This window comes from Pinus tabuliformis, chromosome 1_1 (assembly GCF_031772625.1).
Source record: "Pinus tabuliformis cultivar Carrire ecotype Pingquan chromosome 1_1, CPIR1, whole genome shotgun sequence".
Classification (NCBI taxonomy): domain Eukaryota; kingdom Viridiplantae; phylum Streptophyta; class Pinopsida; order Pinales; family Pinaceae; genus Pinus; species Pinus tabuliformis.
The window spans coordinates 619,089,339-619,116,421 of NC_142297.1; the positions used below are offsets into that span (position 1 = coordinate 619,089,339).

Sequence of the window (27,083 nt, forward strand, 5' to 3'; positions counted from 1 at the left end):
TACTTGTAATTTTTTATTTAAACTTAAAAAAAACATCTTTGATGATCAATAGGCAATCTTTGTTACAAACATTATACTCTTGTAAATTTCACCTAATGTAAATCATTTAACTTTATATTCCACCTTTACATGCAATCTTGTTTATTAATTATTATTTTCAATAACCTTCCAGATGTCATGATTATTCCTCAATTGCCCCAGATGTCAAAAAGCAAAAGCAACGCTATAAATAGGTAGCATATGGAAAAATAGCATAAATGAAGAAAAATATTGTATGTTTTGCAATCTTGTATCCCTCAAACTTGTTTTAAAATTAAAAACAATAAACCTTAAAATAATAGATCATAACATGTTCACATAAACCATAGCAACTACATGGATAATGGATACATGAGACTATTTTTATTTACAAAATATCCATATTTGGAATACTCACAAGTAACTTAAGGATATAGCTGCAAATGTAACTCAATCTTCCACCTTTGCTTTCAATCTTTTCTATAAATCGTTACTTTCAATGACCATTCACATTTTGCTATTGTTCTTCAATTTATGTCTTATGGCGTTTCTTTTGCAACATTTGGTACAAATGCTAGTTTAATTTTATATTAAAAATAAAATAAAATAATATTATTAATTATCATATTTTACTAAATCAATTAGCTTAAATGTTTTTAAAAATTCTAAACTGGTCTACGGTAATAAAGTGATGATTTTTTTCCCTTTTTTTGGATGCCCCTCTGCATCATCTTCCGGCCTCCACCCCTTCCGTCCTCTACGGGACAAATTAAGGACTTGTGGTTTCCAGGTCACGGTGAATATTCAAGGCCATATATTGTGTCATTAATGCGCTGGCCAGCTATGTATGTGGTGCAAGATATGGATGGCATACATATCCATAGGGATCGGACTCCGGCGGCCACTTCGCGTTTCCGATGACCCACGCGGGACCCACCCCGTCTCGTTCAAAAACCTAATTCTGGCGTCGGACCCACCCCGTCTCGTTCAATAACATAATTCTGATAACTATTTTCGCGCCACCATAACTCTGCAACCAGAACCAGTTTGCTCTGCAACCCAGTGCCCGCAGGACTGAAGCGCATTGCTGGCCACCGAAACTCTGCACATCCAGTACCCGCCGGACTGAGCTCTGTTACCTCCTGGTAAATTCCTGCACCTTCTCTGCAAATGACAAATCGTGGTTTTAAACATTCATTGAGTTTTAAATCTGTTTTAAAGACTGCTAAAACCCTCGGATTCTCTCAACATTCTGTAATTATAAAATCATCTATGTGTTCGCTTAATTGCATTTCATATTAACCAACGGTTTGGCTGATCGACTGTGTAGAAACCCTTTGGGTAGATATCCTTTGGGTTTTCAAACCACGGTTAACAAATAAAACCCTACCTGCGGAGATCTTATCAAAGTGTCGGCGTTCAGCTGTAATAAAGTACAATAGCTTGAAAGAGATGTGGATGGAAGATCTAAAGAATATATTATGCAACATAATCATTCATACTGAATACTTAGGCTAAATAATAAGATGAGAAAGCGTGAAGTTTTTGAAGTTGTTCCCTAAAATCTGCAAACTGGCATTTTAAAATGGTCATCCTGAGGAGCCCTGCTTTTATGGGCCTGGAGATAATCGGTGTTTTGCTCAATAATCTGAATTCGTTTGTTGAGATCAATTCCAAAAATCCTAATTGCATCTTTTGAGAGAATTAGGACTACCTACATCCTGGACAACACCAAATAAATTGATTTCCCGGTAGGCCCACTAAAAAATATTGATTGAATGAAAAGGGGATCACAGTAAATTTGTAAATTTGAAAGAGGAGATAGATGGTAAAACACTCATCAGTAAGTTAATGAATGATTTCTACATCCATTGCTAGATCAAATACCTGTTTCCAGTTTCTCTTACTTATAAGAAATGCTCAGATTTGGATGTAGCCTATAGGAAGATGACATCTTTCAGTGATCCAGTTGGTGAAAATTGCAACAAATAGTTGCAATCCTTCCTAAAATTTATTAACTACAACAGAAAATTCCAAATAAAGAAACATAACCGGAGCTTTTGATTTAATTTGTAACAAACTATTTATTTTCTATTGGTTAATTCTATTTTTATAATTTTTCATAACAAATTGTTGTTATGGAAACTTTTAAATTTTAAGAAGCAAATCGAGAGAGGGGTTGGATTTTGTAATCAGAAAATACTTTCATATATATTTTTTGTAGGCCTCAATTTTGAGATTTAATCAAAGGTTTCACATACTGGTTCATGGCAGTGTGTGTTTATCTGTGAGTAGTTTTCTGTCACTCTTTTCTATTCTTCAGTACAAAGCAGGATTGTCTAGAATTATTAGAGAGGAAAGATTGAGGATAAATCTCCCTTATTTCCATGATAGAGTTATGATATTTATGAGTATTTGATTTCTACTATTTGCTAATTTCATTCCTCAAAGTATTTGAATTACTGTCTATGATTCTGGTTATTCATAAATTCGTTTTGTTAAACCTTTTGGGAGTATTGCAATAACGTTTTCTACCTGTATTGTATTAGTAAAGTTTATTCAAGTTGAGTAAATTATTTATTCAGTACAGTCTTAGTATCTTATTTCAATTTTCTTAGTATCTTATGAGCACTCTGCTAAATAAGGAGAACAGATAATTAGAAAAAAACACTGCAGGCATGCATTTGCCTCTGCTTCTCCTATGTAACTGTGCCTCCTCGTCACTGCTGCTGCTGTGCCCACATAGTCCTATTTGCGGCAGAGGAAGTGAGGACAGTGGTTCTGATGGAGCCGTGGAAATTTCAAGAATTGCTGCTCAATGCAAATTCAGAAATTTCACTTTAAACTTGAGGTTATTGAAATCTATTACCTGTAAGTTTTAGGGCTGAATCTGAATTTTTGGATCACTATCCTTGAAATGATTTGAAAGAAAGATTGTTTACTCTGATTTCATAAGATCTACAGTACACTTTTTCCTTTTGGATAATGCTTGTATTTTGATTATTTATTTTTGGTTATAAATTTTGAGCTGACAAAGAGTATATATATATAATTGGCTCGTTTTGTTATATAAGGCCATGGCGGGTATGCGATTGCATAACAACGTGTTTTTTTCTTTTTTGTTACAGCTGAAGCTCCTCCTGGTGCTTTGTTATTGCGTGAGGAGATCAAGGATCAACAGACCTTGGCTCAATCTACAGTTGCAACAATTGCTCAATCTACAGGACTAGTATCTCTGTCTCAATCTACTGGGTTACCTGTTCCTCTATCTATGAGTTCACAGTCAGCCAACAATATAAATTTTCAAACGCCTTTGCAAGGAGTCAAACAGAGTGAGTTGAAATCAGCTTCATCAATTGCTAAATCCAGTGAGGTCAATCTGGCAGGTGCAAAATTTACCTCAGATGTATCCCAGTCAAAATTGCTTGAGATTGTCTCCAGAAGTAACCGACTTATGCAATGGGCATCTGCCAAACCAGCTGAACATGTGCAACCTGTTTCAAGTGTCCAGACGACAACTTCTGGCAGCACTGGTTTTGATAGAAGGTTGGATGGTAATTCCAATTGTGTGGCCAGGGAACCATATGGTGATACAAAACTATCAGACATTTCTAGTAGTGTTCCTCAATTTATTCAACAGCAGACACCCATGGACATGCCTCTGTATATTCGTTCACAGCTGAGCTGGATGCATCCTCAGAATCTGTCATCTCATGCCACTTCTCAGGGAGGTGTAAACTCGATGTTAGAATTGCCAAATTCAACCACACAGAGTCCTTTTAATTGCAGGCAGATACCAATGGGAGCTGATACATCCCAATCTCAAAAAAAACTATGGAAGTCTTTACCTTCAAAACAGCCTTCTCAACAGACATCTGAATTTTCAAATTCGATTCCACCAGATTTGAATGTAGAAAAACAGTCTCCAAGGTCTCCAGTTAGGTAGTCTTCTGGAATGCTGGTTGATTCACAGCCTGATTTGGCCCTCCAGCTTTGATTTATTGAGCATTTAAAAGGTTGACAGGGAACATAATTATGTGTGAATCTCTTGGGACAGTTTTGAATAACTGGAACTTCTTAGTGGTTGGTGAAATTTGTTGGCTAGTTAGGGCATTGAAACTGGTTTCCTTCTATTTGTATGTTTAACTATGCTTGTGGTTCCTTCGCAGGCAAACCAACTTGGTCTTTGTAATATCAAAAGCTCTGCATTTTTGCGACCATTGAAACAGTTCTGTTAATATTATTGGTTTTCAAAATTTACTTTGAAAAGTGGCATTGATTATTGTTCTTTTGTTGAGCCTGAGATTTAAAAACAGAGGTCATGGTTTTTGATTACTCAGTTGTTAGGACTGCAATCTTAAGTTGGGAAGTTGTGTTATCTTAATAGACTTGCATTTAGTAAATAGAGTAGCATTGATCATCTTCTAGAAACTGAATTAAGACCATCTCATTCTGATTAAATGGTTACTGGCTTGCTTGTGCTCATTTCTCATTGCTGTGTATGCTCGGATTAGTTTTCAAAATTTACTTTGGAAAGTGGCATTGATTATTGTTCTTTTGTTGAGCCTGAGATTAAATAACCAAGGGCATGGTTTTTGATTTTTTACTGCTAAGAATTGTTATATGTAACCCTTCATTTTCATATTATGGATTACTTTATCTTGTTTTATGTAGATTTATTTTTTTGATATCAGTCTACTTTGCAATTAAAATACAGCTATTAGCCTATTGCTGGGCAAATGACTTTACATGTTAGCCAGTTCAGACTTTCATTTCATGGGTGTATCTCTGTTTCTGATTTTGCTTAGTGTTTGCATTCTAATCTGGCATATACAACTTTGTACAGATCAAGTTTGCATTCTTAATCATCATGTTATTATGAGTACTGGATACAGAGAGTTCAAGAAATATCTCCCTCTGCAATATTAATGTCTCTGTTATTTATTTGTTCATGCTTATTATAGCAATTTGCTTTTGTATTCATGGTGATAGGAATGCGTATACTTCAACTAAATTACCGATTGTGATATGTGTAGAAGATCGTTTATATAGAGATAATTACATATATTAGCTGCTCGGGTGATAGGAATTTTTTTTGATGATGCTGCTCAGGAACAACCTCAATTCAGTGGAGCTGGTGGAATAATTTTCTTTAAGAGGTGCTTATTTTTTCAGTCTAAAGCCGGTCTAGAGAAAGAACTAACCATTAACAAATTTCAGAGTTCAATTAACAAATTTTCAAAGCTCGTGACCTTAAAGTTGACTCTCTTTCTTGCTGATGGAAAAATGTGTAAACAACATCCAAATTTATGTGATTCATAAATGGTAATAAACTAGATGAAGAGTGCATGCACTATGGAAAGACAAATGTTAAGATCGATTTTGAGGAAGTCTAGTTCATCACATAACAATTTTACCATTTTTTTTCAACATGTGTAACAGGAAAAGGATTGAGATGACAGATGGTCTTTCCAAAACTGTTAAAGATCCATTTTAAGTCGAGTTCATCACAACCAATCTCTTTTCAACATGAGTACAGGGAAAGGATTGAGAAAATAAGAAGTGTCCCATAACTGATTTAATCTTTTTTATAATTTCTTTAGGCAACAGAAAAAAATGTGTCCAATATAATAATAGACTTTGTAAAACAAATTTAAGCATAATCAATCTCCCCCCCAATGACATCCATTTATGTTTCCAACTATCTAATTTATATTTAAACTTGCCAATTAACCATTCCCATTTCTTAATTTTGAATCCACACAGTTTTAAAATGAATCCCAAGTAGTTGAAACCATCATCTATATGGTTGGAAGATATCCCAAAAAACTACCTTATTTCCTCCAATACTGCTTCATCTTTTCCATTATGTATTAATTTTGACTTTGTTTCATTGATTAACAGTTCAGAGGTATCCCCAAATATCTTAATTCTTTTATGAAAGATGGACCATTCAGCAATAGAAATCTATCCCCCAAATAAAATATCATCTACGAACATAAGATGTGTTACCTATAGGTAATTGGAAACTCTGACCCCTTTGATGTGGCCTTTGTCCCATGAATCCTTCAATTTCCTGCTTAATGTGTCTATTAGCAGAAGGAATAGTAAGGGTGACAATGCATATCCCTGTCTCAACCCCTTATAGGCCAAGAAGAACTTAGAAGGTAAACCATTGATAACCACAACAAAATGTGTAGATTTAATACATCCCATGATCCATTTTGAGTTATGTCTACTCATACCCATTTTGATCAACATTAATAACAAAAATTATCAATCAATGAAGTCATAGGCTTTAACCAAATCCAAAGTAGACATGATTTATGATCTCTATATTTAATTGAATGGATCATCTCCTGTGCTATTCCAATGGTGTCTTGTATCTTCCTTCCTTCCATAAATTAAAATTGTTCTTGAGTAATAAAATTCGATAAAATCAATTTAACTCTTCTGGAAATCAATTTATATATCACTTTATAAACCCATTTACAAAGGGATATGGGCCTAAAATCAACAAAATTCGACAGATTCTTCTTCTTAGGAATCAATACAATAAACTTGCCATTTATGGCCCCCGAGATATATCCCATGTCATTATCTCTATATATGTAATTATCAGGAACAACCTCAATTCAGTGGAGCTGGTGGAATAATTTTCTTTAAGAGGTGCTTATTTTTCAGTCTAAAGCCGGTCTAGAGAAAGAACTAACCATTAACAAATTTCAGAGTTCAATTAACAAATTTTCAAAGCTCGTGACCTTAAAGTTGACTCTCTTTCTTGCTGATGGAAAAATGTGTAAACAACATCCAAATTTATGTGATTCATAAATGGTAATAAACTAGATGAAGAGTGCATGCACTATGGAAAGACAAATGTTAAGATCGATTTTGAGGAAGTCTAGTTCATCACAAAACAATTTTACCATTTTTTTTCAACATGTGTAACAGGAAAAGGATTGAGATGACAGATGGTCTTTCCAAAACTGTTAAAGATCCATTTTAAGTCGAGTTCATCACAACCAATCTCTTTTCAACATGAGTACAGGGAAAGGATTGAGATGGCAGATGGTCTTTCCATAACTACTTTCTGGTTGATTCCTGGTCGTTGGCACATTATTCAAGAGGAATGTGGTCTCTCAGTTGACTATTTTCATCCTTTTTTTCCTTTTTAAGTTGTCTGCTCTGCTCTATGTATGAAATGTATTCTTGCAGAAATTTATTCTAACGAAGTTGTGGATCATTAACGCTATTCCATGATAATGTGAGCATCCATGCACTGAGAGTGTAGCGTAATTATGCATGGAGGTTGATTAACCTACAAGAAATAAGAGGTCTAACATGAATGTTACTAAAGTTCAGTTGTGACGGTTGTCTCACCCAAATGTCGAAGAATGGTTATCATCAGACGACCAGAGGTTTGCAAACATGCTTGAACCTGGCTATAAAACAGTTGTCCTTAAAGAAACAAAAAGAGAATTAATACTTACATGTTCCAAGTCATCAGCATTCTAAGTTTATATGTAGGTGTTAAGGATTCCAACTTCGTGTCAAGCAACAAGTTGAAGGAAATAAATATGTGGTGAGTGCATATAGTATGGAAAGCAAGGAAAAGAAAGGATACATTACCTAGAATTGCTTGTGTGTTGCAAACCCTACTCAACAAAAATGCTTCAAATGAAGGAAATCAGATTGCTTGTGCAGATAGTTGTGTTGTTTTATGGAGCAGCTGCAAGTATGTGGATGGAATTAACAGGTGTAGATAACAAGGTAACTATGAGCCTTTGGTACCCTCCAAGTATTAATAGGCAATCATGAATGATGCTTGAAGAAGATTGTGCATACATATTATTAAGCTGAGGAGTTATAATTCCATGTCCAATAGTAGTCTAGTCAAGTTTGAAAAATATTAAATGGACATAATTAAAACCAATCAAACATTCACATATTCATATGCACTGAAAGCAATGATCCACACATTTGCCAACTTGTGGATGGCCTTCAGAATCACCAATAGGTTAAGAATAATTAGTTCACCTCAAATATAATGTACATAATTGGACACATGAATTCAGTTATAACATGATTGGACATCCAAGGTGAATGATATTACAAAACCAAAAAAAAGTACATTAACGAGTACTTTACTGAAAGAACCACGGTATGAGAATCCCAATAAAAATGACAACCATGGTGTATACACAGAGTCGAGACCTATATTGATGCTGATCAATGTTTGCCAATGGAATGAACGATGATCCTGAATCATCTCTGGCACCTGCATCTACACTTGAGATTGCTCCAACCATTAGATCAGAAGAGATTTTATGGATCTTCGCAACGTGCTTTATCGAAAAAGAATTAAATCGAGCACTCCAGATTTTTGCCTCTGTAGAGGGGCCTCAAATTGTCTGCGCAAACATTGTAGATGCCTTCCATGTGATTACAGATTAATTCTGAGTTTGTCAGCACTGTTATGTTATTCACCCCATTGTGTTTTGCCTCTTTTAAACCTGCAACGAGTGTAATGTAGTATGCTTCGTTATTGGTTGTCTTTCCCTGCACTTCCCATATTCTATAAATCACATGATTTTTTGCCCCATTGTGAAGGACAATGATGCTGGACCCGGATTGGGGCCGCATGATACTTCAATGCATAGTGTCCACTTTTCCACCATTCTGTGGGCTTAGAAGCACTGCATAGTGACAAAAACAAAATAGATTCATGTTAGAATACTTTAACATGACAAAATATCCTGATTGAAATTGATTATTTTTATGCTACCTCAAGTCTGAATGCACATCCTTGAAAAATAACAGAAAATACCATATCAGTGATAAGACTTAGAGGATGCACATCCTCAGCATCAGCAAGTGTCAGAGGATGAGTCCTCTACCACAATTTGGCTTGACAGCTCTTCAGGTTAATTTTGTTTGGTTTATCCTTCGGTAGATTAACTAAAAATTAGTTAATGGTTTGTTTGTGTTGTTGTAAAACTTTGAGAAAACCCATACGAAACAGAGAAGTGGAGCAACAGATCTCCCGCCCGAGAAAAACAAAGATCAAACAAAGATCTCACCCTTCAAAACTTCTAACAGAGATATCACCATTCAAGACTTCTGCAGTGGAGAGCCCTACTCATACCCACCTTTCAGACACCCTACTGGTTTGAAGTTTGAGGAGGTAGGAAGATGAGCAGCAGCAGCATTAGCAATGAGCAATGTGAAGGCATAGTAATTGTGGGTGGTGGAATTGCAGGGCTTTCCACTGCAGTTGCCCTTCAGAGGTACTTAATTTCTTCTTCTGTTCATTTCCCTGCAACTTTGTATCCGTTTAGCTGGAATAGGTCAATGGCTAATTCAAACGGCCATGTTTCGCAGCAACATTACACATGGATTACAATGGTCACAGTCAGAATATATTGTGCTCAATGTTGCATTAAAACACCAACCCAAAAGACCTGTAGGTGCATTTATTTGTTCTAACAGAAGTGTCCTGTTAGATCAAATGTAATTCAAGACAATTCAAACTGCCATTTCAAAATGTAGGGAACCGAATTGTGATATTGTAACAGCAAAACCATCAAAAAATTACAACGCCAAAAAGAAGCTGCCTTGTCAACATACAAATGTTGAACCGACAACCCCACCAGGTTAGGAAAATTGGATGCAGCAATGCATATACTTAACAAACATTGCAACCAAACAACGAAGTAAATTGAAAATCTCTTTGGGTTTCTGAGATGGAAACCAAATGGATATGTATATAGTCAGTGCAAAAACAACATTTTTTCCAGAGATATTGAACCGAGATTTTACAACCATGAATTCACAATAAATAGAGAATCAAAATTTTACAGTCCTGGTTCAAGTGCACCTTGACTACCTACAGAAATCTAGTTTTACTATATTCGAGTGCACCTTGACTACCTACAGAAATCTAGGTGCACTCGAATCATTTTTCTGTAGGTAGTCAAGGATTTGCAGGAACCATATAAGAAATTCTGAAAACATGTCAAGGAAAATACAAGTTGTTGTTTTATAAGGGGGCGGATAAAATATTTGACGTTTCACCGGTCCTAGTTAAGCACAATAATGTTACTATATCTTATCCATTTTAGGTCATAGGTTTCTGGTCAAAGGATGTTTCCTACCTCTTATTTTATGATGGCTTGTAAATGCTGGTGCTATAAATTATTGGTTGTGATTACCCCTTGAACAATTCTACAATTATTATATGCTCTGTCTGGAACAAAAATAGAGGATTATAACAATGACTACTGTTGGAAAAATTTTTCATGTAATGACAAGTATATATGGTTTACATTTTATGATGGTGAAGAAAGTGGATCCAAGTAGCCAGTACATATACTAAAATTCCCAAATGAAAACTGCAACAAAAGTCACATCTGTTCATGAATGGACAATGGTTATAGATAAGTTTGAAGATTGAGTGGACAATTCACTTCAACAATTTTATGAGATCTGTAACAATATGTAACTTGTCATTTTCTTCAGAATGAGAAGAAGATAAGTTGAATTAAACAAAGGTGAAGGAAACGTGTTTAGAAGTTGTAGCAAGTTGTTGAAGTTTCATTGAGGAAAGAATATACATATGAGCAAATAGTAGAGCAATTCCAGATTTGAAGAGTTTGGAAAATGGAAGTCAGATTATTGAGCAAAACACCGATTATCTCCAGACCCATAAAAGCAGGGCTCCTCAGGATGACCATTTTAAAATGCCAGTTTGCAGATTTTAGGGAACAACTTCAAAAACTTCAATTTTACAGTCCTGGTGAATTCAGAATAGACAGAGAACAAAGTTTTTACAATAAGTGATGGCGGATTTCAGAGACCCATGATCCCCAGTGCCTCTGACGGACTCCTCTGTATCTTTGAGGCCTAGCCATTATGCAACCTTAGCCTTTGTATCCGTTTAATCACGCCTTAAAATGGATCTTTAACAGTTTCAGTTTCAGTTTGGATGAACTCGACTTAAAACGGATCTTTAACAGTTTCAGTTTCTCAGCGGATTTCAGAGACCCATGATCCCCAGTGCCTCTGACGGACTCCTCTGTATCTTTGAGGCCTAGCCATTATGCAACCTTAGCCTTTGTATCCGTTTAATCACGCCTTAAAATGGATCTTTAACAGTTTCAGTTTCAGTTTGGATGAACTCGACTTAAAACGGATCTTTAACAGTTTCAGTTTCTCATCTTATTATTTAGCCTAAGTATTCAGTATGAATGATTATGTTGCATAATATATTCAGTATGAATGACAAGGCAGCTTGTTTTTGGCAGATTGCAGAGAAATACCTGTGATCGGATGCAGCGGATGGTTGCAGCGGATGCGCAGAGCAGTCGTAGAGCACGTTGCAGAGGACATGCGAAGCAGGATGCAGCGGTTGTTAGCAACGGATGCGCAGGTTGCAGAGCCATCCACGTTCGAAAATCAATTTTAATGAAATGGGCGCGAGGGAAGAGTTTCATTTGAAAATGGATCCCGTGCGCTGACGTGGATAGCGGGAACGGAGGGACGGAGCGGGCGGGCAATCGTTGGTGGGTCCCGGGTATGTCACCGGAGAATACAATGTCGCCCGCCGGAGTGTTTATGTATGCCATCCATATCTTGCACCACATACATAGCTGGCCAGCGCATTAATGACACAATATATGGCTGGTTAGCCCTTGCCAAGATTCAAAGCCACACCTATCCCTTGCTTTTGTTTTCTACCATCTCAAAGCCTTTGGTGCTTCAAACTTCCCATCGCTCTGCCTGCCTGCGCATCATCTGCTTCATTGTTACTATTACTCCTGCTTCAAACTTCCTATCGATCTGTCTGCCCGCGCATCATCTGGTTGCTTATTATCATTACTCACCTCTATTCTTCTTCCAATGGCACACAACACAACCGCCTCTACTTGTGCATCTAATTCATCCGCGTCCTATTCTGCGCCCAACTACTTCCATATATTTATAAATCACCGCGGCTGCGATGTCAAGAAAACCTTCGCCGCACATCTCTACCGGCGCCTTACTTCCCATGGATTGCGAGTGTTTCTTGACCGGCCAGAGTTAGAGGCTGGAAAAAGAATTATTTCTCAAATCGAGGAGGCTATCGAAGTGGCCTCTGTCCAGATTGCCATTTTCTCAGAAAACTATGCCAAATCGAAATGGTGTCTCGATGAGCTTCGGCTGATGGTAGACTCAGAGAAGCGCGGGGCTACCATTCTACCTATATTTTACAATATTAAACCTTCCGATCTCCGGTGGGCGGACGCAGCTCAAGATGGACCGTACGCTCAAGCCCTGCTCAAACATGAAGAAAAGGGGCGATACAACCCCCGAAGAATTCAAGGTTGGAGAGAGGCTCTTTCTCAGGTTTCATATATCAGCGGCTTTGAGTTGGAGGCGTGTAATGGGTGAGTATCTTCGACACTCTTACAATTCCTGTCTTTGTTTTTCTTTCATGGATTGATAGCCACATGACAAATTAGGCAGGTTACTGTTTGTAATTTTACCCTCTGAATATGCCATATTCAGGGACGAGGCTGATCTCTTGGATAAGGTCGTGGAAAGGGTATTGACAAAGGTTCCAAAACCAGCGTTACACGTGGCCAAATATGCAACTGGTTTGCCAGAAAAATTTGAAGATTTTGAAAAGACTGTATCATCCCAGCAGGAGCAGCAACCGATGGAGTCTAAGGTAGTGGCGATTGCAGGTGTGGGTGGAGTTGGCAAAACGACGCTAGCCAAGGAATTCTTCAACTCTAAGAGATCAGGTTATGGCTGCTCCTCCTTTCTAGCTGATGTGAGAGAAAAAGCGTCTAGGGCGTCGCTACCTTCCCTGCAGTCTCAGCTCATTAAAGACTTGAAAGGTGTAAGTAGGGGAATTGATAATTGGGAAGAAGGTATAGGAATACTTGAAACATGTCTCTCATCTTGTCAGGCTCTCATAGTAATAGACGATGTAGATGATGCCGATCAATTGGATGCATTTTTGCCAATTAAGGGCGTCCTTCATTCCAAGAGCTTGATTTTGGTCACGTCCCGGGACAAGCATGTCCTTCGAAGTGCAGGAATAGGAAAGTCATCTATTTATCACCTAAGGGGCCTCAATAAATCACATTCCCAAGAACTTTTCCGCTCCTATGCCTTCTTTCAGCCACATCCACGAGCAGGGTTTGAAAACCTTGTCGACAGGTTTGTAAAAAGCTGCGACGGTTTGCCTCTATCGCTAAAAGTTTTTGGTGCTCTTTTATGTGGGCAAGATCAGCCTTATTGGAAAGAAAAATTGAAGGAACTTCATAGATTGCCCGAGAAGATCCTGGCAAGCCTTAAAATTAGTTATAATTCATTGAATCAAAAGGAACAGCAAATATTTTTAGATATTGCTTGTTTTGGCATAGGAGAAGAGAGGGATAAGTGGGTAACAATATGGGGCGGATTGGCGGGGCTTCAAATTCTAGAAGACAGATGTCTTGTAGAGGTAAAGGAGGAGACTCTGTTGATGATGCCAGGGTTTGTAGATGTAAAAGTGAACAGCATGAGAATGCATGATCATGTGCGCGACATGGCAAGAAATATTGCTGAGGAAGTATCAATGCCCCGTCGTCTTTGGCGTTCGGTCGAGGACGTCCATGATCTGTTCGAGCAGCAGTCATTATCATCTGTAAGTTATTTAATCATCTAAGACTTCATACCCATGTCCGCAATTTTCAAGTTCTTTTTATGCAAATAAATAAATAATATGCCAGGTACTATGTCTTAATACTGTCTTTTAACGAACGAACAGGTAATACCAGATATACGTGGAATTAGGATGACTACCCAGTTAACAAAACAGGAACAATTATTACGCACAAAATCAGAGATACCGCTGAACAAAATTTCAAGTGAGCCGGCGCTCAAAATGAGAACATTGCAACTTCTTGAAAGTGAAGGGGAATTTGTGGAAGGCATAATAAGAAGGGTGCGGTCACCAAATCTCGTATGGCTCCGCTGGAATAAGTGTCCCTGCTCTTCGCTGCCTACCTGGATTCCAATGGACCAGTTAAAAGTTTTAGAAGTGAGTGGAACGAAACTGAAAAAATTATGGCGTCGTGATTCTCAGGTGGGTAAATGTAGATGAACATACAGCAATAGTAGATGAGAGTAATTGTGTATCTTCTGTTTTCTCATGTTATGATTAAAACGTCCAACATTGCAGGCACCTCTACAGTTGCGGGAGTTGTATGTTCATGATGCTCCACTTTTAGAGTTTCCAAAGTCAATAGCGAAGCTGACACACCTCGAAAGGATTGTCCTCAGGGATTCTAATTATTCAACCAGTCCTCCAGAGCCCGCAGATCTATCAACGTTGCCAACGTTACCAGAAGAATTCTTTCATCTCCGCTCCTTGAAATATCTAGAGCTTCATGGGCGCTTCAGGATTCTTCCGAAGGAATTTGGAAATTTAACAAATCTCCAAAGCATCGTTCTCTCTGGCTGCCAAAGGATGGAGAAGCTACCAAATTCTTTCACGGATTTAACAAATCTCCAAGTCATCCAGCTATCTGGCTGCCACAGTTTGAAGCGGCTTCCAAAATCCTTGGGAGATCTAACAAATCTCCAACGAATATCCCTCGACCGGTGCGGGAGTTTGGAGCTTCTTCCAAATTCGTTTGCGAATCTGGCAAATCTCCAAGACCTCTAGCTGTCGGGCTGCAACAGATTGAAGCGGCTTCCAAACTCCTTGGGGGATTTAACAAATCTCCAAAGAATCACCCTCAAGAACTGCGAAGGTTTGGAGGTACTTCCAGAATCTTTTGGGTGTTTGACAAATCTGTTACGCATTGAACTCACTGGCTGCAAAAGATTGAAGAACCTTCCAGATAGCTTCACAGGTTTAACGAGCCTTCAACACCTCAAGCTGTCTGACTCCGACAAATTGAAGCGTCTTCCAAAATCCTTGGGGTGTTTAACAAATCTCCAATACATTGGTCTAGCTGGGTTTCCGAGTTTGAAAAAACTTCCAAATTCCATGGGCGATTTAACAAATCTCCAACAAATCAGCCTGTCAAGCTGCGGCAGATTGAAGCGGCTTCCAAATTCCTTGGGAGATTTAACAAATCTCCAGAGAATCACCTTCAGCAACTGCGAAGGTTTGGAGGTACTTCCAGAATCTTTTGGGTGTTTGACAAATCTTTTATTTATTGAACTCACTGGCTGCACAAGATTGAAGAAGCTTCCAGATCCCTTCACAGGTTTAACAAGTCTTCAACACCTCCACCTGTCTGGCTCCGACATATTGAAACGTCTTCCAAAATCCTTGGGGTGTTTAACAAATCTCCAATATTTTAATCTATCCAATTGCAAGAGTTTGAAAAAACTTCCAAATTCCTTGGGGGATTTAACAAATCTCCAAGAAATCAGACTGTACAAGTGCGAAAGTTTGGAGGTACTTCCAGATTCCTTTGGGAATTTAAAGAATCTTCAAAGGACCACCCTGCAAGATTCCGGCTTGAAGACGCTTCCAAATTCCTTTCGGCATTTAACAAATCTTGTGTCCATAGATCTGGCAGCATGTAGAAGTTTGAAGATGCTTCCAAATAATTTATTTGGGAATTTAACAAATCTCGAAAGAGTACGTCTGTCCCGTTGCGAAAGTTTGGAAAAGCTTTCACATTCCTTGGGAAATTTGACAAAACTCCGATCAATTCAGTTGGATAACTGCAAAAGTTTGAGGAAGCTTCCTAAATCGTTGGGGGAGTTAACAAATCTCCGAGTCATTGATCTGTCTGGATGCAAAAGTTTGAAGAGGCTTCCGAAATCGTTGGGGAATCCATCGCAGCTGAGATTTCTGGGTTTGAGTCATTGTAGCAGTACGTGTTCGATTGCACTACCTGGAAGCATCACCACGCTTCAATTGTTAGACTTATCAGGATGTGTCCAAATCGTAACATTGCCCGCCCAAGTGGAACATCAGAAGTCCTTGGTATTGTTGAATCTGGTGGGTACAAACTTAAAAGAGTTGACCATTAATGCGCAGACTGCATGCCTAAGCAATTTGAAATATCTGTTCTTAGGAAGTCCTTTGTTGAAAGAGCTGCCACCTTCGTTCGGTTGCCTATCGAGTTTGAGCGTACTACTGCTCCATGGATGCCACGAATTGAAACGCCTGCCCGATTCAATTGGACTGTTGACTGAGTTGGAGATATCAAAATGTGGAATACAAGAGTTACCAGATCTCATGGAGATGAACAATCTTCATACTTTAAGAGTACGCTATTGTCCGCTGCGGGAACTGCCATTTAAGGAGTCTGCCCCAAGGAGAAAGAGAAAGCAAAGAGCAAGGGAGAAAGGCCTGATTCGGCTCACGTGGTTAGAGTTGTACTGCATAAAGGTAAGAGAGGTATCCTTCCCTGAAGGTCTGTGCATCAACCTTCATACCCTCCGCATCATCTGTTGTAATGATTTGGTGAAGGTCGGTTCATTGCCAGCAACAGTAGAGTATCTGACTTTGAGGGGTTGCGCTGTGTTGGGAAAAGTAGAAGGGCTTAGTGGGTTGGCAAAACCTTTGTGGGTAGACCTGCGAGGGTGTTGTAATATAGAAATGGGGGAGGTGCCACATTTCGGGAATGCCACGCGTTTATTCATCCCAACTGACACTCACAACCCCCAGGAGGAGGAGAAGGTGGAGAAGGAGATGGCAGCTTTGCAGGAGGGTGTCCTGCCGGGTCGTTTTGCCTCAAGGGTTAGCTACATTCGTGACCAAATGAAGTGGTGCCAATTCATTTTGGCTTGACACTTGACCACATGAAGTGGTGGGCACTAGACTCTGAGCTGTAAGGCTTTAGTTGTTTGCGGTGGAGTGTAAATATGAAAGGTATCTTAGTTAGTTGTGTTATATTTATGAAATTTAAATATAAATAAATGAATGAGATGCAATTACATTGAAATACTGACAGACAGCGGTGGTCTAATTAAAATATTGACGATAAAAAAGGTATATTCCAAGCTCACAAATTAAACGTGGTCGCCTTTAAATGAAAATCAAATTATTTGAAAAAGATTTTATATTTTTATAATAAAAATAAGTAATTTGAAAATTAGATATTTAGAATATTTTAATGAATAAAATGAAAAATTTTAGTTATTATATTTTTTAAAAAAATAATTTTTTTTTATTAATTAAATATACTATTAAAGTAATATGAGATGAGCATTTCTTCTAATTAGAGACATTATGTTAATGAACTCTAAGAAACTATTATTTATTATTTTAAATATTCTTCCTTCATTAATGAAGAAAGAAATACATGATTATTTAGATAAAGATATTCATCACTTTTTAATAAAAAGTATACCTATTGGAAATGCAACTTTATGCTTATTTTTCTTTTCACATTCAAAATTGTGAATTAGAGAAGGAATTAGGCACCTTACAAAAGGACATTGGACAATATTTTCATAATACTTCTCATCATGCGCTAAGATTATTCATTGGATGTGTGATCATGACAACAATGAGTTGTATACTTAATGGTTTGGCTTCATATTACTTCATTTAATTGAATATAAAAGTGGTGAACTTAAACATGGATAGGGAGTTATTACTTACATTGTTCCTAAGATGACACTATTAAGTATTGTGTGCTCTATGAATTTTTCACTTTACATTCTTTATGCCTGCACACTTTTATATGTGGGTGTAGGGAGTATTTATAATACATTGACCATATATGATCTTCTTACAGATGACAATAAACTCTTTCCTTTCACTCTTCCTTGTGACAAATCATTTGTGTTAGTATCTTTTCATTTTGAGTCATCCTTTTTACCTTAGGAGCATGACCAAGGCCTAACCACTTGATGTCTAATACTTTTTGACAAGGTCCCTTTTGCCTTTGTACCCTTTATCATGATCCTTGGTCATAGGTTTGGCCTTATTTGAGTTGCTATCTTGGGAAACTTCCAAGTTACTTGTTGAATCACTTGGCTTCAACCCCTTTATTTGGTAATGGTAGGGAACTGCACATTTACTTAGAACTATTGGGTATGTGTTATATTATTTGAGCAACTAACCCCATCTGATGTACGTTGATATGGGAGATAGGAAGGGAAACTTGGACCTCTTTGTTTGAGGGTTCTAGGGCATAGGACCCAAGAAAAAATTATTGGTATGTTTAAGCCCTACTTTTTGTGTTTTTTAATTCCATGGTTTTCTATTTTTTATTAAGGAATTAAGGTTTAATCTAATATGGGGCATTCAGGACGGCAGCAAGAAAATACGCAACGATATTACCAACAATGAACATCAAATTCACTATGTTTTTGTTGTATGGATTACCAGAGGTGATGCAAGGAGAAATTGATGAGCTTTGAACTATACTTTCGCTATATATTGAATCTAACTTCAGGCTCCTCTCTACACAAACTATGGAATTCGGCAGATAAACCAATAGTTTATCCCACATTGATAACAACGAGTTATAAATAAGTGTATTTTATTGCGAAACATCGACACCAGATGGTCTCTTTTTGTACGCCATATCAGAGGGTTGTGGAAGCGCTAGTTGGCGACCACTTATGTGCCAGATCGGAGGGCTCTGGAGGCATCACGTGGCGTCCACCTATGGACCATATCGAGCGGCTGTAGAAGAGCCACTTGGTAGCAAGGTGTGGACCAGATCAGGTGGTTATGAAGGCGTACCTAGCATCCACCTATGGAAAATATCGGGTGGCTGTAAATATGCCACTTGGCGACCATCCTGGAAAAGATCGGGTGATTGTCGAGGTACCACGTGGTGGCCATCCGTGGTGGAGATCGGGCGGCTATGGAGGCGCCACGTGCCGACCATCCTGGAAAAGATTGGGCGGCTGTTGAGGTACCACGTGGCGGCCATCCGTGGTGGAGATCGGGTGGCTGTGGAGGCGCCACGTGGCGGCCATCCTTGGTCCAGGTCAGCCGGTTGTGGAGACGCCATGTGGCACCCCTCCGTGGTCCAGCTCGAGAGGTTGTGGAGGCACAACGTGGCGTCCACCGTGGTCTAGCTCGAGCCGCTGTGGGCACAACGTGGTGATCATTCGTGGATCAGATTGGGCGGCTGTGGAGGCGCCATGTGGCTGCCATCCGTGGACCATATCGAGCAGCTGTGGAGCGCCATGTGGCTGCCCTCCGTAGACCAGGTCAGGCGACTGTGGAGGCCACATGTGGCGGGCATCCGTGGACCAGATCGGGCGGCTTTGGAGGCGCCACATGGATTCCATCTGTGGACCAAATCAGGTGGTTGTGGAGGCGTCACATGGCTTCCATCCGTGGACCAGATTAGGCGACTGTGGAGGTGCCACGTGGCGGCCATCTGTGGTCCATATCAGGTGGTTGTGGACATACCACGTGGAGGTCATCCGTGGTCCAGATTGGGCGGGTGTGGACCCGCCACGTGGCGATCATCTGTGGTTTAGATCGCGCGGCTAAGAAGGTGCCACGTGGCAACCCTCTGTGGACCAGATCAAACGGCTATGACTGCGCCATGTGGCAGTCATCCATGGTCCAAGTAAGGCGGCTATGACTATGTCACGTGGTGGCCATCCATTGAGCAGATCGGGCGACTATGACTGCGCCACGTGGCGGCCATCCGTTGACGGAATCAAGCGCTGTGGAGGCGCCACATGGCTTCCATCCGCGGATCCAATCGTGCGGTTGTAGAAGCGCCACTTGGCAGCAATCCATTGACCCAATCAAGTGGCTGTGGAGGCGCCACATTGCTACCATCCGTGGATCAGATCGAGTGGTTGTGGAGGCGCCATGTGGCTTCCATCCATGGATAAGATCGGGTGGCCATCGAAGCGCCACTTGGTGGTTGTCGAAGTGCCACTTGGCGTCCATCCGTGGATCAGATTGTTCCACTGTCGAAGCGCCACTTGGCCGCCATTCGTGGACCCAATCGTGCGGCTGTCAAAGCGCCACTTGGCGGTCATCCGTGGACCCAATCGTGCAGTTGTCAAAGCACCACTTGGCGGCCATCCGTGAACCCAATCGTGCTGCTGTAGAAGCGCCACTTGGCGGCCATCCATGGATCAAATCGTATCGCTGTAGAAGCACCACTTGGCGGCCATCCGTGGACCAACTCGTGTAGCTGTAGAAGCGCCACGTGGCGGCCATCCGATGACTAGATCAGGCGGCTATTTTTGCACCACGTGGTAGCCATCGTTGACCAGATCAGGTGGTTATGACTGTGCCACGTGGCAGCCATCTGTTGACCAGATTAGGCGGCGCCACGTGGCGGCCATCCGTTGACTAAATCAGGCGGCTATGATTGCGCCACGTGGTGGCCATCCGATGACCAGATCGGGCGGCTATGATTATGCCACGTGGTGGCCATCCGATGACCAAATAGGGTGGCTATGATTGCGCCACATGGTGGCCATCCGATGACCAGATCGGGCGGCTATGACTGCGCCACGTGGCGGCCATTTGTTGACCAAATCAGGGGGCTATGACTGCACCATGTAGCAGCCATCCGTTGACCAGATCAAGCGGTTGTGGAGGTGCCACGTGGCACCCATCCGTTGACTAGATCAGGGGGTTGTAGAAGCGCCACGTGGCAGCCATCCGTTGACTAGATCAGGCAGCTGTGGAAGCGCCACGTGGCGGCCATCCGTTGACCAGATCAGGTGGCTGTGGAAGCGCCACATGGCTCCCATCTGCGGATCCAATCATGCGGCTGTGGAAGTGCCATGTGGTGACCATCCGTTGACTAGATTAGGTCGCTGTGGATGTGCCACGTGGCGGCCATCTGTTAACCAGATTAGGCCGCTGTGGAGGCGCCACGTGGCTCCCATCCGCGGATCCAATCGTGTCGTTGTAGAAGCGCCACTTGGCGGCCATCCGTTGACTAGATTAGTGGGTTGTGGATGTGCCATGTGGCTTCCATCTGCGGATCCAATCATGCGGCTGGAGAAGCGCCACTTGGCGGCCATCTGTTGACCAGATCAGGTGGTGGTGGAGGCGCCACATGGCTTCCATCCACGGATCCAATCATGCAGTTGTAGAAGCGCCACTTTGCGGCCATTCGTTGACCATATCAGGCGGCCGTGGAGGCGCCACATGGCTTCCATTCATGGATCCAATCATGCGGCTGTAGAAGTTCCACTTGGCGGCCATCCGTGGACTAGATTAGGTGGCTGTGGAAGCGCCATGTGGCTTCCATTCGTGGACCCAATCGTGCGGCTGTGGAGGCGCCACATGGCTTCCATCCGTGGGCCGGATCAGGTGGCTATGCAAGCGCCATGTGGCTTCCATCCGTGGACCCAATCGTGCGGCTGTGGAGGCACCACATGGCTTCCATCTGTAGGCCCAATCGTTCCGTTGTGGAAGCGCCACGTGGCCTCCATCCTTGGACCCAATCGTGCGGCTATGGAAGCGCCACGTGGCTTCCATCCTTGGACCCAATCGTGCGGCTATAGAAGAGCAACTTGGCGGCCATCCGTGGACCCAATCGTGCGGCTGTGAAAGCGCCACTTATCGGCATCCGTAGACCCAATCGTGGACTAGATCAGGGGGCTGTGAAAGCGCCATGTGGCTTCCATCCATGGACCCAATCGTGCGACTGTGGAGGCGCCACATGGCTTCCATCCGTGGGCCGGATCAGGTGGCTATGGAAGCGCCATGTGGCTTCCATCCGTGGACCCAATCGTGCGGCTGTGGAGGCACCACATGGCTTCCATCTGTGGGCCCAATCATCAGGTGGCTGTGGAAGCGCCATGTGGCTTCCATCCGTGGACCCAATCGTGCCATTGTGGAGGCGCCACATGGCTTCCATCCGTGGGCCGGATCAGGTGGCTATGGAAGTGCCATGTGGCTTCCATCCGTGGACCCAATCGTGCGGCTGTGAAGGCACCACATGGCTTCCATCTGTGGGCCCAATCGTTCCGCTGTGGAAGCGCCACGTGGCCTCCATCCTTGGACCCAATCGTGCGGCTATGGAAGTGCCACGTGGCCTCTATCCTTGGACCCAATCGTGCGGCTATGGAAGCGCCACGTGGCTTCCATCCTTGGACCCAATCGTGCGGCTATAGAAACGCCACTTGGCGGCCATCTGTGGACCCAATCGTGCCACTGTGAAAGCGCCACTTGGCGGCATCCGTAGACCCAATCTTGCAATCGTGCAGCTGTAAAAGCGCCACTTGGCGGCATCCGTGGACCCAATCGTGCGACTGTTTTTAGCGTTAAAATCACTATGTGGCGACATCGTGGACCAGATCGGGCGGCTACGAAATCGCCATCGCCGCATGGTGGGCCACATCGGGGGGTATGGAACCGTCACGTTATAAAAGGTGCAGTGCAATATTCGTCTTCGTGTGGGAGAATTCGCGTTTTCATGTATGGGTTATGATAGGAATTCATGCGATCAAGACCGATGAATTCATCCGCGAACTACTCACGGAAACTTTGATACTTTGTTAGAAATGGTGCTCATCTCTGTGGCCTACTGTATTCGTCTGTAAATGGGTTCCAATGGAACGCTGATTATGGTTTATTTTGACGCTGACTCTGCGACTGGACATTCTATTTTAGCACAGAAACTGTACAGCACGCTGACTATTTTAGCAGACCTTTTTGTGTGTGTCCTTTTCTGTGAATCTGATTTTTCTATACATGCAAGGGAGTGCAGTCTAGAGATCTTAATTCACCAAACTCTTTTTTAAATAGTTAAAGTAGTTCGCAGGATAAAAAATGAAGTTGGGTTTTAAATTATTTAGTGCTCATCACGGGAAAGGATGTCAGCGTATGGAAATATGGCGGGAGTAAAGCTGACGCTGAAAGGCAATGCTTTTGATATAAAAGCTGGGGGATTAAGAAGAAAAAGAAAGAAAAGAAACATTATGAACAGAATTTGGCAAAGGTAGAAACACCAAAATCATGAACAAGCGATTCAGAATCTGATCTGAAACTGGCTAGGCACAACAATCTGTTTATAAATACCATCGCACGACAGCTGCGAAGATATATAAGAAACAAAGAAACAGGAGTTAGATATAAGAAGGCTAGCCAGGTTGGTAACCAAATCTCACCTTAAAAAAACAAAAACAAATTGAAGATCTCAAGCAATATTTAGCAAATTTTAGTGAACATTATGACGTTCCTAAAGTTGGTCCATGATAGATTATTAACTTCACTCGTTTGCTCTTTACTTTCCGTATAAGTAAAACGACAAGCAGAAAGACTATATCTTACTATGAAGATTTGTTTTATATCTGTTATAGCGGTAATTCTGGCTATCTGAATATGAAGATTTACTTTATATCTATTATTATAGCAGTAAATCTGGCTTATTTGTCATAGCTTTGTATCAAATTATGCTTTTAGTATTGTTAATTTCTATTTAATGTATAATAGTGATTCTTCACTTTTTTTAACCTATTATTTAAAATTCCTTATCCAACTCTTAACACTTTTATCCAACTCTTAACTGCAGAAACATTTTATGTTAATCAGTGATATGCTATTGTTATCTTTATGTCATGTTATGTGTGAATTTTCATTTTTATTATTTAAATTCTTTACTATTCTTTTACTTATTTTTATTATTATATTATATTATAGGTTATACACAATAGTTAAATATATAATTATGTTGAATGTTATATCTAGTATTTATATATATATATATATAACAATTTTTTTTTTTAAATTTTAATTTAGGTAAAAAAAATTAAGTTTGTTCGTTTGTTTTGTTTTGTTTTTGTTTTTTTTTCATGGTACTATATTTATTATTAAAAAAGTATTTATGTCGTATATAAATGAATGGTCAATAAGGAGAATGGTCAATAAGGAGAAACACTCTCTTCGACATGCAATTTTCAGCCTTCCAAAAGCTGCAACACTAACTTTCACACGTGTGAGAATATAGCCCAAAAATGAACTTTCTTTCTTCTTCTTGGTTTCTCCTTGCTTCCTAAACCTTCACTCTTTCTTTTTCCTTATTCCTAGCTTCATTTCGAACTTCGAGAGAGAGATCAAATTGGCGCTAAATGAGGTTGATGTTGCTTCTATTTATACACATCTGAGAGTTTTGAATACCCTCCTTTAGGCTGAATTCTTGTTAGCGGGGCCGACTTGTGCTAGGAGGCTTGTAGAACTTTCTGGACTCAAAATCAATATATTTTCATGTTACAATTTGCCCAATAAGGTCTTATACAATCGACAAGGACTCTACTAACTCAAGAAAAATATTATTTTGACATGACAAACCCTAGAAGCATGAAGAACATGCTTGACTTAGAAGACCATCAAAATGGAGCATGAAACTCATGCTTAAAAATAATATTTTTCTTTCTTATTTTTCTTGTAACATAAGATATACATAATGACATGAGTACATAGACAATTATGAAGATTGAAATTCGTTACATTTTCCAACAACCCTTTCCTTTGTCATCTTTCCTCCTCCCCTTCTTTACCTTGTTTTCCTTTCCTCTTTCTTTTTTTCCTCCCTTGGACCCTTCCCTAATTAATAATTTATTAATAAAAATTATTACTCCATATTAATAATAATAATACTAATGACTACATTATTATAATAGAATTATATCCTTATGATTATTAAAATACCTTTGACACTATACAAATTCCCATATATGCTCCAATTCCTCTCGCAACAAGAGGATGAAGTCACCTAAGAGAGGAGCCCCATGTCTAACTGTTGTAGAGGAGGGCTTGTTATCCCATGAGTTTCCTACCAAGAATAGGGCTTCTCAGCCCCCTCTCTCTAATCACATCATATCCTACAAATCGATCAATGCCAGTGGAAAAATATGCAAAGGATTCCTCTGCCTCATCAATGGATTCTCTATCCTGAAAAATCCTCCTAAATGCATCTTTCCTCCCCTATGATATTTCACCATCCATGTGAGCAGGGAATCTGCGGGAAGGTCCACCATTCAACCACTCATGGTTGTAGTATTTGGGTTCAATGAGTGAGCCAAACAATGTAAAGGTGTGCAATTATTGTCCCATCTGCTGACAAGAATATCATGTATGGTGGTGAAGAAAGCCTCTGATTATGTCTCATACACGGGGCACTCACTCTGTAAAATAATGCTCCTCACAGTCTCAATCATGAAATCCCATCGCTCATAAACCTCTCCTAGGATGGATTTGTATGTATCTGCAAATCAGAGCAATGAAATGATAGGGTCCATGATCTTAATAAGTAGATCTACCCTCTCCCACCAAGCATCATATAAAATTGTGTCCTTCACTCTTTTTTAGGCTACTTGATCTGTCTTTCTGCAAAAAGACCAAAAATCTGAAATAAGCATGGCCCCAAGAGTGGTCTTGACCTCTCTCAACCTCTTCAACAATGATAGATTGGTGTACTCGTTGTAGATAGTGAGGGAATTTGTATGAATTTTTACAAAGTTGCGGATATGTCATGCATCCTCAATAATGCTTCCAATCCAAAGCACATCAGAAGCAATAGATTTAAGTGTTAAGTTCAATGAATGCACAATGCAAGGTGTCCAAAACACTTGTGAATACTTAGATTCCACAATCATGCCAGCAACCTTGCAAACAGGTGCATTATCTGTAATTATTTGCACACAAGAATCAACACCTACATCTTCAATAACTTTAATAAACAACTCACCCATATATTGTGCATCCTTGTATTGTCCAAGTGTATCCACTAATTTCAAGAAAACTAGACCATTCAAGGAAGACACCATGAAGTTGATGAGTGGGTGTCTTGTTGGATCTTTCCATCCATTAGAAACAATGCTAAACCCATATGTTGGCCATGTTGATTTAATAGGCTTAAGCATTTTGTTCACCTATTTTTTTACCTTCGTCAACAATGTGGTTCTAAGCTTCTTTGACCCAGGAGGCACATACCCTGATGGAGCCCCTTGAGTTAGAGCTCAACAAATCTCAATAAATAGAGGTGAGCGTGCAACATTAAAGGATATGAAGTTCTGACAAAAAAAAGAGGCAATGGTGAGACCAAGCTCTTCCTGTTTCTCCTTTTGAAAAAGCTTGTCCATTGGACCAAGTGCAATTGCCTTTCTTTTTGCTGCTTATCCCCCACCAGAACTCTCAATTGAGAATTTGTTGTTGCTTTTCCTCAAGAATGGAAGGGGGTCATCATTGTTGTTTGTTTTATATTTTGCAACCACATTTTCCCTACCAACATTGGCCTCTCTTTCCATTTCTTTCCTCTTTGCTAAAGACACCTGTGTACAAGCTGCAATTCCACAACTTGGTAAAGCCAACAAATGAACTTTCACACGGTAATATGTGCTCATGAAATGATTGTTGCAATAGTTTCATTTCCAAGCAATATTGCCTCCTCCCTTTATCTCGTTGCCTGACCCTTGCTCTCTTGTGACATATTTCCACAATGGATATTTGTTACCTTGAGGTAGTTGTCTTCCCTCAACATTTGAAATCGTTGTTGCAAGTCCACTTCCAACAGAGGGAACACTTGCAGACCCTGATGAAATTGGAATGGGAGGGGCATCTCCAATGGGGACATTCTCCCCCTTCCTTTTCCCCTTCCCTGTTGCCCTTCATTGAGCCATGAATGTTGTAAAAAAATAAACAAAAAATTCACATGCAAACTGTTGTAATAAAAATGAAAAAAAATAGAGATAAAATGCACTTACCTGTTACTTGAATCTCCTTGAAAATGCTCCCATACCCTTTTCTATTTTCTCTCACACACCCACAACAAACCAAAACCAAGAGAAAAGGTAAATGTGCAAATAGAATGGCCAAATCGGCCTTTTAACACCGCACGAGAGTCCCTTTTTTGGGGTTCATGTCCGATCAGGACACCATCCAGATAGGATCGTGTCTCGGTTGGAAACAATCTGAAGGACATGAACCTGACTAAATCGTGTTTGATTTGCTCGAGTCAGAACATGCGAGGGCAGGGGAACAAATCTGGTTTCTTATATTATTAAGTATCATTATTATTACAATGATATTATAATATTCTACCCCATTTTAGCAATAATACTCCAATAAAATTATATTAGCTAATAATATTACCATTAATTATTTTTATTATAAC

At 40.3% G+C, this 27,083-nt stretch overlaps 1 protein-coding gene across 3 annotated transcripts; it reads left to right on the forward strand.

Moving 5' to 3' along the window:
• Positions 1 to 856: 856 nt before the first annotated feature.
• On the forward strand, positions 857 to 4,274 carry LOC149214837 (uncharacterized). 3 transcript variants are annotated; one of them, XM_089392423.1, is made up of 3 exons: positions 857 to 1,163; positions 2,664 to 2,889; positions 3,147 to 4,274. In XM_089392423.1, exons 2-3 carry the CDS (start codon positions 2,697 to 2,699, stop codon positions 3,962 to 3,964), a joined length of 1,011 nt encoding a protein of 336 aa, XP_089248549.1. In that variant the 5' UTR covers positions 857 to 1,163; positions 2,664 to 2,696; the 3' UTR covers positions 3,965 to 4,274. The 3 variants fall into 3 exon arrangements, with proteins under 3 accessions (XP_089248549.1, XP_089248547.1, XP_089248548.1); XM_089392421.1 differs by having other exon boundaries at positions 2,672 to 2,889; XM_089392422.1 differs by having other exon boundaries at positions 2,695 to 2,889.
• Positions 4,275 to 27,083: the final 22,809 nt, after the last annotated feature.